General features: G+C 40.7%; 1 protein-coding gene across 2 annotated transcripts in view; it reads left to right on the top strand.

Annotated features, from left to right (window-relative positions):
• Positions 1 to 4,489: 4,489 nt before the first annotated feature.
• Positions 4,490 to 11,928, top strand: part of cers6 (ceramide synthase 6) — a 35,608-nt gene continuing 28,169 nt past the window's right edge. For both annotated transcript variants that reach the window (XM_017692277.1, XM_017692276.1), the window contains exons 1-3: positions 4,490 to 4,804; positions 8,154 to 8,259; positions 11,035 to 11,165. In XM_017692277.1, coding sequence (XP_017547766.1) covers positions 4,635 to 4,804; positions 8,154 to 8,259; positions 11,035 to 11,165 — 407 coding nt within the window. In that variant the 5' untranslated portion in view covers positions 4,490 to 4,634. The remainder of the gene's footprint in view (positions 4,805 to 8,153; positions 8,260 to 11,034; positions 11,166 to 11,928) is intronic.

The raw sequence follows: 11,928 nt of genomic DNA, 5'->3' as shown, positions 1-11,928 counted from the left end.
TCTATGTCGAGTGAACATAACTGTCACTGGCTGAATGCTGGAGTGGATTGAGCGCCATCCAGTGAAGTATAATCTAAAGTAAATAACCCATTTTTTTTAAAGAATTACTCCAACTTTAACCGAAGATGTGACACGGAACAACGTTCTGCAAAAGGGCGCTGTAATATTAGCTTATTTAGTGTTTACAAATGTTCCCGTTTTAACTGACATCGTGACCGTCTTTATTCTCTAAAACAGGCTGACATCGCTCTGTAATCCGTAACTGTGCTGTAGTATAAAAATCTGGTTGCCAATCGTTTTTTTACAGTGGCATGGTTAAACATTTTATTACATATTAAATTATATTTTTTACATACAAATATGTTCTCTTAAGCTAAAACATATAGTGGTCTGAATGATTAAATAATAATTGAAAGTCATGTCTTAAATTCAAGAACAGAACCAGCCTAGACTTCTTGAATTGTGTTGTTCTTCCAGAGTTTATGACTATGTTATTTAACACAGTAGTTCCCAATTTCAGATCTGGAGATAACATACTCTTCATTTTTACCCTCATTACCAAAGTTAAGCTCTTGAGTTGAATGTGGTGTGGTAGATGAGGGTAAACGCTCAAACATGCAGAGTATGGAGAGAGGGAACACTACACACGAAGAAAGATAACGGTTTATTGATGGACATCGTTTAATTCTGAGATGACTTGAACGCGGCATAACGCACATGAACACACTTCGTCCAGCAGAGGGCGACATTTAGCCGAACGCAGATTCCTCCAAGTCCTGAGCGCTTCTTGCACTGCACGCTTTACCACATCTAACTCAGATCATTGAGCTGGTTGGAAGTATGAGACCCAAAGGTGTCATGGGTGACAGAACAACCTACATATAAGCATTTATATATTTAAGTTATGTGCTTTTACGCAAATATATTATTTATGATTTAAAGGTCAAACATTTGCTACACCTAAGGAATAAGATGGACGCAGCTGATCTGCACTTTTCTTCTTCTTTCGGCTGCTCCCTTTAGGGGTCGCCACAGCGGATCATCTGCCTCCATCTTGCCCTATCCACTGCCTCCTCTACTTTTACACCAACCATCTCCATGTCCACCTTCACTACATCCATAAACCTTCTCTGAGGTCTACCTCTTCTCCTTCTGCCTGGCAGCTCCATCTCCAACATTCTTTGACCAATATATCCACTATTCCTCCTCAACACATGTCCAAACCATCTCAACCTGGCCTCTCTGGCTTTATCTCCAAACTGCTCCACCTTCACTGTCCCTCTGATCTGCTCATTTCTAATCTTGTCCATCCTTGTCACTCCCAACGAAAATCTCAGCATCTTCATCTCCGCCACCTCCAGCTCAGCCTCCTGTCTTTTAGACAGAGCCACAGTCTCCAAACCATACATCATAGCAGGACGCACTACTGTCTTGTAAACCTTCCCTTTCACTCTTACTGCTATCCTTCTGTCACACATCAGCCCTGACACCTGTCTCCACCCACTTCATCCTGCCTGCACCCTCTTCTTCACCTCTTTTCTACACTGTTCATTGCTCTGGATGGTTGACCCAAGATATTTGAAGTCCACCTTTACGACCTCTACTCCTTGCATCTTCACCTTTCCACCTGCCTCCCTCTCATTCACACACATGTATTCCTTCTTGTCTCTACTGACCTTCATTCCTCTCCTCTCCAGTGCAAACCTCCACCTCTCCAGATTCTCTTCCACCTGCTCTCTACTCTCACCACAGATTACAATGTCATCTGCAAACATCATAGTCCATGGAGCCTCCTGCCTGACCTCATCTGTCAACCTTTCCATCACCATTGCAAACAAGAATTGCTCAAAGCTGATCTCTGATGTAACCCTACCTTCACCTTGAAACCATTTGTCACTCAAACTGCACAGCTCACCACTGTCTCACTATCCTCATACATGTCCTGGACCACCCTAACATACTTTTCAGCTACACCTGACTTCCTCATACAGTACCACAGTTTCTCTCTTGGCACCCTATCATATGCTTTCTCTAGATCCACAAAGACACAATGTAGCTCCTTCTGACCTTCTCTCGCTCATCAACTTTACACCTCTGTAGTTACTGCAGCTCTGCACATCACCCTTGTTCTTAAAAATGGGGACCAATACACTGCTTCTCCACTCATCAGGCATCCTCTCACTCTCTAGGATTTTGTTAAACAACCTGGTTAAAAAGTCCACTGCCTTCTCTCCTAAACATCTCCATACCTCCACAGGTATGTCATCTGGACCAACTGCCTTTCCATTCTTCATCCTTTTTAAAGCTGCTCTCACTTCCACCTTACTAATTCTCTGCACTTCCTGATCCACTATCTCACCCCCCGTTGTCCTCCTCTCTCTCTCTCGTTTTCCTCATTCATTAGTTCTTCAAAGTACTCCTTCCCTCTACTCAACACTCTCTGTTCACTCACTAGTACATTTCCCTCTCTATCCTTTATCGGCCTAACCTGCTGTACATCCTTTCCAGCTCTATCTCTCTGTTTAGCCAAACGATACAAGTCCTTTACTCCTTCTTTACTGTCCAGCCTCTCATACAGCTCATCATAGGCCTGAGCCTTTGCCTTTGCCACCATTCTTTTCGCTATGCGACTAGCCTCACAGTACTCCTGCCTACTTCCTTCATCTCTCTGGTTATCCCACTTTTTCTTAGCTGCCATCTTCTTCTGAATACTCTCCTGGACTTCCTCATTCCACCACCAACTTTCCTTGTCTTCTTTTCTCTGACCAGATGAAACACCCAAAACATTTTTGCCAGTTTCTCTCACCACCTTAGCTGTAGTTTCCCAGTCCTCAGGTAGCTCCTCACTGCCCCCAAGGGCCTGTTGCAATTTTTCCCTGAACTGCCTGCAGCCATCCTCCTCCTTCAACTTCCACCATCTAATCTTTGGCTCTGTCTTCACTCTCTTCCTCTTCTTTGTTTCTAATCTCATTCTACAGACAACCACCCTATGCTGCCTTGCTACACTTTCCCCTGGCACCACTTTACAATCTCCAATCTCCTTTAGGTGGCATCTCCTGCTAAGGATATAATCCACCTGTGTGCACCTCCCTCCACTCTTGTATGTCACCCTGTGCTCTTCCCTCTTCTGAAAATACGTGTTCACCACAGCCATTTCCATTCTCTTTGCAAAATCTACAACCTTTTGACCTTCCGCATTTCTGTCTTTCACACCATACATACCCATCACCTCTTCATCCTCTCTGTTCCCTTCACCAACATGTCCATTGAAGTCTGCACCAATCACCAATCTTTCCTCTCTAGACACACCATCTACCACTTCATCCATCTTACTCCAAAATTCCTCTTTCTCCTCTAACTGACAACCAACCTGTGGTGCATATGAACTGACCACATTCAAAATCACACCATCATCCTCTAACTTCAGGCTCATGATCCTGTCTGACACTCTCTTTACATCCAGAACACTTTTCCCAAGTTGTTCCTTTAGGATTATCCCTACTCCATTTCTCTTCCTCTCTACACCATGATAGAACAGTTTGAATCCACCTCCAATATTCCTGGCCTTGATTCCTTTCCATCTGGTCTCCTGGACACACAGAATATCTACCTTCCTTCTCTCCATCATGTCTGCAAGTTCTCTGCCTTTACCAGTCATTGTCCCTATGTTCAGAGTCCCTACTATAACCTCCACACTCCTGCCTTTCCTTCTCTCTCGCTGCCTTCTAACCCACCTTCCTCCTCTCCTCTTTGATGGTCTTCGACCTACAGTAGTCCAATTTCCACCGGCACCCTGCTGGTCAACAGCACCGGAGGCGGTTGTTGTTAACCCGGGCCTCGACCGATCCGGTATGGCAATCATATTTGTGATCCGCATTATAGTTTTGGCACAAGTTTTACGCCGGATGCCCTTCCTGACGCAACCCTCACCATTTATCCGGGCTTGGGACCGGCACCAGAAGTACACAAAGTACACCCCTAATGGCTGGTTTGATCTGCACTTTAATGGTAACCTGAAATATCTGAGTTTCCTCTGTCCAGTATGTCCAGTAGGTGGCGCCATTTACCAAGAAGAAAATGCACGTGGCTCAAACAAATTAGAGCTACATGTATTCATATAGGGTTAAAATACGGTGTTGGTTTTCTGTAATTAGCAATACCTTTAGAAGTGTTATAAAACGTTCTAAATAAGTGTAAGCAATTACCACAAAGCCTTAGCGCTCTCGATGTCACTATTCGGTGACTATCAAATCAGGCAAAGGACTGCAATTCGTAGATAGTTATAGTGCCTTAATGGATTGTTTTAGGAATCACAACGATAGACTGAAAACAGCGACACTGTACCACGTTTTCATCCCATCGGTGGGGCACCTTTAAGCGGTGGGAGGGGGGACAAGAGTCTCCACCAATCAGCGACGGAGAAGCCGCTAGCGTCACTCCACGCTGAAGCGCGCAGGAGAGAAATAAACTACAAAGGGGCGGAGTTAAAACTGATGCCATCACCATCACCATCATCCTCCAGGAGCTGCAAAGATCAATCGTGAAAGACGACTGTAAGCGAGCCTCGGCCATTGAGTCCACTTTATCAGAGGCTTCAGCAGAGACGAGAGGATCGGAGGCAGGAATCTGGGGCAATGGCCGGTATTTTGGCGTGGTTTTGGAACGAGAGGTTTTGGCTGCCTCACAATGTAACCTGGGCTGACTTAAAAAACACGGATGAGTCAACCTTCCCGCAAGCGGAGGATCTGTATCTGGCATGTCCTTTAGCCTTCTGCGTCTTCATGATCCGACTCGTGTTCGAGAGGTACGTCCACGACTAACTGCGACACGGAAACGAGTCAGGCTGGAGATTTTTCCGCTCGGTGTTTCATTCAGAGCACATTGTCTGTCTGGCAGTGGGACGGGGGTCCTTTTGGGAGCCACACTGCCACATAGCCACGCATCCAGACAATGACAGCACTGCGATCTGGCCCACTTCTTCATGCACTAACGGTTTAGGCTAAACCAGCTCGCTTTAAGACGTTGTACATTAGCCTGAAAGCTTGTTTTGTGCGGGGAACTTTGCGGCTTTGTAGAGATAGATCCAGATCTGTAAGATGCATTGAGCTAGCTGGCCTAAAGCTCCTAGACACGGGGTCCATGCGCGACGTGCACGCCGGATCTGCGGTGTAGTTTCCTCGTTAGCAGCGGCGCAGCGCTCTTAACCTTTTCTCCCCGTTTCTCAGCCTTAACACACTGTGCTGCGCCGTGCTTCAGTACTCGTTCAACTTTCCTGATAAAATCAGAGCTAAGCTCCTGAAGCTGTTGGGCATCTGGCCACTTTCTCCCCCTCTTCATCTTCACAGCATGCCACTTTAGCTGTTACCTTTATGGCTAGCAGTGTTCATGTTGCCTTTTCTTGTATATTTCTAAAGACCAGATACTTCTTCATAGCTGCTAATGAGTTTCAATAAGGATTTTAGTGTTATTGTAGAGAGTACAAGACTCCTAGGGCCCTTTCAGAACATTTGGCGACCCTAATTAAGCAACATCTTACTTGAAGGGTCTGCTTAAAATTCACTTTGACTGGGACAAGTAAGAATCTCTGCTCTGTTGGCCTGGGGCCCCTAAGCAACTGCTGGAACTGCTTATAACCTGAAACAGCTTTTAAGGCCCCTGTATGACATCTATGCGGTAGATGAAAAGAGTGCCCCATGGGACAGGACAATGTGCTATTTTGCCTTCTTGTGTAGGACCATCTGCTCTAAAGTCCCCCCCATTCTGACCCGGACAGCACACTGCATCTTTTACCTCCTTTGGGGAAGACACATGCAGTCTGCCGTTTCGCAGCTCATAGCAGAATTATCTTGTAGACAGAGTTAGAGTTGTGAAAGGGTTGTTTCCTTATTCAATGAAAATGTGCACATGAAGTGCCATGATTACATCAGTATCGGTTACCTCTCATGCATTTACGTCTTGCATTAAAACACAGATCAAAAAATAGTCAGCTTTCACCTCTCTTTTAGGCTTTCCATTGGAAAGAGTATATAAAAAAGAAATATCTCATTGTTTGTGTATCCTGTTGTCATGGGTGCATGGTAATACCAGCTGCAAGATTAGGACGGACCCCAGGCGCTTAACCCCAAATTAGAGGCGACATCAGCAGCATTTCCTAATCCTTTAAAATGTCTAGTCGCATTTGATGTATTGTCTCATACCTCATTAGTTTATAATTCATTACATTTCCAAACTTCCATCCTGTGGGTTGTTTAGTTAATCACAAAATGGGCCATGCTTTTGAAAGGAATAGCTGCATTTTAGTTGTGGAATACACTCTGCTATTTTTTACTGTATATTGGTCAGTTTACAAGGAGACTTGCAGTGAGGAATCTTAGCAGTAATGTGCTATTAAAGTTTCCCTGCTGTTAGTTTTTTCTTTTTTCACTCTGAGACACCTCAGTCCAGAGCCAAAATGGACCCGCAGATCATATAACTTCTTTTAGCCCGATCACTTATGGTTTATTCTAACTTGACCCCTGAATGCATTGTTGGTGAAAGTGCTGCATTGTGTGAAGTAGATTCTGTATTTTGATCAGTTCCTCTCTCAGAGTTTGGGCTGCGCTCTACTCAACACTCTGGGGATGTTTTTTTGTTTTGTTTTGTTTTTTTCTGCTCCTGGGATGAAAACATTCTGCTACTTTTACAGACACAAGTCAATCTGAGTCCAAGTCCAAAAAAGTCTTGGGAAATTGGGAAATTTTACTTATTTTTCTTTACAGTGGTGGTGATAGGAACCAGGGGTCATAATGTTTACCAAGACATGTGTTTACAGAGCTAAAATAGCCCTTTAATTTGCTGTCCAAAATGACCAGTGAACCTGCATGTGTTCTGAGTCTTTACATACTCTATAAAAAGAAAGTCTATCATGTGCTCCTTAGTAAAGACAGTGGCTCTGTATAGAACCCTGAACACTGCAAGATCCCTTAGCATGATAAAAAGATTCTTCAGATTGATGGAGAATGTGTCGTCTATGATTCTATATAAAAACTTGTTGAAAATGGTAGCACGATGCTAAGCTTGTAACAACAGAACCCTTTTTGGTGTTATAGAATCATTTTCATACAAGAAAGCCAGGCGCTCTGTTTTGAGAGTGTATGTAATACTGGTCATGTTAACATGGTAATAAATCTGAAAAGAGAGGTTTTTATGGGGTTTTTTTGCCAGGTTTTGGGCCATAGTCTTATCTCAGGTATCAACCCCTTTATGTAACAGCTTTCTGTGAGGTAGCTTTTAGTGGCACTCAACACTTTGGAATTCTGGTTCCTGTCACCACTACAGTGAAGAATGGAGAAAGGGGGAAATTGAGCATTTCACAACAAACTATTCTAAATTACTTTATTTACATCTAAATTTTATAATAAAGTAAAAATGAGTGTTGCATTTCTAGTATTTGTAGTATAATGTGATTGTTTGCCTTTTGGAATCATTTACTTAAACTAAATAAAATAGCAATTAGCTTGTCTAATTCTTCTGACCAATTTAGTTGAAAGCCATTCAAATAAAATGTGTAAGGTTTACTGTAAATGCTTTTCAAGTCAATGCATTGTTTTGCTTTAGTCAGCTTCTACTTCCTCTTTGTTTGGTCCTGTGGTTCTTGATGTGCTTGATGGACTTGGTGTTTTTGTATTTTCTCTCTGCCAGAAAGGAGCTGTTTTGCATTTTTGCACTGTACTAGCAAGAAATAACTATGGCCAGCTATTCTGTCATGCATGAAAAAAATGTCATCCTATTTAGTGATGACAGTTCAGCTTTTCAAAATTCAGCCCCGAGTATTACAGACGTCTTCCATCATTCATTCAGCATGCTTGTTGTTATTGTCTTAGTGATAAGACTAATTACATTTCTTACAATATAATCATATCTTTGAAGCTGCTCTGTAATAAGGTTGATATTCTGCTTTATCCTCCTACTTGTAAATAAAATAAAATAAATTCTCACTGGGAACAATACCAACACAGAAACACAGATCTCCATCTGACAAACGACAGAACACGTGTTGCTATAGGCACCACTGACACGTTTATTTTGATCTGTTTATTTTGTCAGAATTTGTCTGGCTGTCATTGTGTAAACTGGTATTCAAGATGTTTTACAGTGCTGCTGTATTGTTGCAGGTTCATTGCAAGACCTTGTGCTCTGGCACTGAAAATACAAGCAAATGGACCTCAGAAGGCTCAGCCCAATGCCATTCTGGAGAAGGTCTTCACTGCTATCACCAAGGTATGAAGCCTTCCTTTTTAGTAGTATTACATTTTAGTGTGGCCAATACGCATAACCATACAATATAATAAACATAATAAAATGCCAAATACAAAACCACACAATATACGTAGGAGAACCATGATACATTTCACAATCATTTCATCAAGTCTTAGATAGATGGACAGATAAACAGATGGATAGATAGACATGAGTTAGGCAGAAATAAAAATAGATATATATTAGAATACAATATGAAAGAATAGGAATAGAAGTATATGTGTCTGTTTTACGGATAGACTATGATAATATACAATACTCAGAAGAGTCTAGTAACCTTATCAAAATAGGAAAAGATATATTCTTGAACGGGGTTCTCTTAGTTTGCACTAGACTATAAACACCTGAAGAAAGGGGTATTCCAATACCTTATGAGTTTGACTGTCTCTATTTTCATACTAAACTGTGATTGATGTTGAAGGAACATTCTCGATAATGGACGAATAAAGTATAATCAGTAGATCTCTTCTTGCTTATTTTTAGCTGTCCCAAAAAGAACAGCTAAGAGATGTTGAGATTTTTTTTAATGATATGATCAGAATTAAAGCTCCGCTTCAAAGAATCACTACTGAAAGTTTCCAGAACAGTTTTTACAATAGATATTGACTCCCATTATATATTGAGTCCCAAAACCTGTACTGGAGTTTTTTAATAACTTTGTAACAAGCGTATACAACACATTGTAAAGGCCTGATGAGTGATATAGTACCAAGACTTTCAGGCAGTTTCTTCCCTTTCTCAAAGAATAGTGACTCACATTGTTATTTAGACCTCAATTTCTAAGTAATCAAGTTACCAGGATATTGAGGCCAGATTGATATACATTATGCACAATTTTTGTACATAAAAATTACTCACTCAGAGTCAAGTGTGTTAATAGAAAGTGTCAGAGGTATACAAAGGTAAAATTCAACAGCAGTCTGATGCTGTCCAGTGATATGGATTTAACCCTATCATGGATACCATGATAAGCCCAAAACCTCAAACAGCTCCATGCCCAGGACAAATAAAACATTAACTTGAAAATCTTTAAACAAAGCATTTGCAGAGCATAAACACATTTTTATTACTACTATTATTATTAACAACAACAACAACAACAACAACAACAATAATAATAAACTGTGTAATAGTTTATTTACATATTTACAAAATGTAAATATCAGACAAGAATTTTGAGCTCATATTGCCCACCTCTAAATCATGGGAAAGCATGTTTAGTCAGTTCCAGTCCTCAAATCTGATAGTGTTCAGCTGCGTTTGAAGTCTTTGTAAAATGCACAAAACCTACACCTAACGTATACACATCTACGACAGCCTCAAACAACTGAGTTCTGTTTCAGTGCACCAAATCACTCAAAAATATTATGTTGTTTGGACTGCTATGCTCCTCACATGGACAACAATGGCAGTCCATTAACGTTCACTGTTAAACTTTTAATTATTTACTAGCACTAAAGTATTTACTATAGAATTCACTGTAAAAATGCAAAATAAAAAGTAAAGAATGGGACACCCTTTGTGTTTGGTAATAGTAAAAAAAAAAGTAGTGCCTTAGTGTTAGCATTATTGTTGCAGTGGCAATTTGGTGAGCGGAAGCAGTTATAAGGTAAGGGATTCGCATTACACACTGTTATATTCTGACGTTTTCATCTGCTATGAAAGAAAAGGAAAACATGAATGAAATGACTGTGATATTCAGTGACTGATGACTGAAAGTTCTCGTCCTCCTTCAGTGGTCCATGGTTGCTTGAAAGAGTGATTTTACACTGATTTTATCAGGAGTATGAACACCCCTTAGCCATGATAAAATCACTGTAACACAGCCTCTCATGGCTTATTGCTTTAATAAACATTAATGAAGCAGTTTAGGTGTTTATGTTAGCCTTATAAAATATATGTCTTCTAAAAGCACTGTACCTGATATTGACCTTATTGTATCAACTATGGATCTATACAACATTTAAAAGTAAACAGGTGGTGAACCTCCTTGGTATGCCCAGCTCTATCAGGGCCAGCTTCTGCTGACGCATTGGCGCTATTTTTAGCACACCGAAGAAATAAGTTTCCTTGACAAACGTTAAGATTCATAAGCACACAGCCTCAGCCTGCTTTAAGAATGAGCAGACACCTCATTGAAGAAGAGTACACGTGAAATGAGCTTAGGGCTACTCATTTTAATAGATGAGAGAGCAGCTAATTTGATTCATGATTAGGTTGGAATGAGCTAGTTGGTAATGGGACTCCGTCATATGAATATGTGAAAGTAATAACTTTTTCAGTGAAAGGGGAACTCATTTCCCATATCAGCTCCCTTTTTTTTTAATCAGATTTCAAGTTGAGCATGTTCTGATAACTCAACATAACATAATAATATATTAATGTTTTAAAATATTCTGCAGGGCCTCTGGAATGTCCCCATTGTTTTGCATCTTAAAAGGAGTATAAACTGTTAAGCCTTACTGATTTAATTACATTTTAATACTATATCATCAATCCATTTATGCTTGCCTTATTTTATAGCATAGCATACATAAAGTTCACAACTGACTATTAGACTAAATCCTAAATTCATTTGCATACTAAAGCCATTCCATGTTAACATACAATGTATTGTGACAGGTTTAGAATTAGAAAAGACTGAGCTCTAGCTGGTTAAAGTATATATAAGCTCCTCAGAATAGTTCCAGACCAGTGGTGTTCAGTCTGTGACGCATGTTGTGTTGTCTCTCTTAGCATCCTGATGAGAAGAGGTTAGAGGGTCTGTCTAAGCAGCTGGATTGGGACGTGAGGACAATCCAGCGTTGGTTTCGGCAGAGACGCAACCAGGAGAAACCCAGCACGCTGACCCGTTTCTGCGAAAGCATGTAAGACACCTGACAACTTTTAAGCCTTTGTAAATGGATCACTGAGGGATCTAGGTGTGTAGCCTGAGTTTGTAGAGTGGTTTGATGTGGAATGCTCCATTCAGACAGAATTGATCACAGAAGTGGTGACAGGAACCAGATGTCTGCAGAGTTTAATGCTACATCAGTACAAAAGCTACATCACAGAATTGTAATGGCTACAAATACGCTGCCTGATACCTGAGACATAGTTTTGAGATACATTTTTTAAAACACATTTATGGTGGAGAGGTATATGCAGGGCATTGAAAGGCAAAGTAGTCTTCAGATTAAACCGACTTTTTCTGATTTAATATTTATCAATATTAGTGTTGCACATAAAAACCCATTTACATTCACTGGTGGTTTGTATAATGAATAAAATGGCTTTATTTGCGGTGTAAACATTATGGCTTCCTATGAAGAAAGTTAACCCTTTACCATCAAACCACTCTGAATGACTCTGTTTACATCTAAACAGGTGTAACATCTGAATAATTTTTAAATAATTTTTTTTTAAAAATGAGTGTAATTCCCCTTTATTATCTCACTCGCTGTGCTGTGTAGTATTCTGTAGTGCTGTGTTGTATCGGTCAGCCTCGGTTTGACAGGCTTCACAGTTTGATGTTACTTTCATGTTTTTGTTCGTCAGTGTTTTCTCACTATAGTACCCAGCATGCCTTACGTAAATGCATAACAACCATTTGGTTATCAACCCATCTCAGCTTAGCCACTAATCTATACA

This window comes from Pygocentrus nattereri, chromosome 6, assembly GCF_015220715.1.
Source record: "Pygocentrus nattereri isolate fPygNat1 chromosome 6, fPygNat1.pri, whole genome shotgun sequence".
In the NCBI taxonomy this organism is placed as follows: Eukaryota; Metazoa; Chordata; class Actinopteri; order Characiformes; family Serrasalmidae; genus Pygocentrus; species Pygocentrus nattereri.
This window is presented reverse-complemented; position numbering and strand designations above follow the sequence as displayed.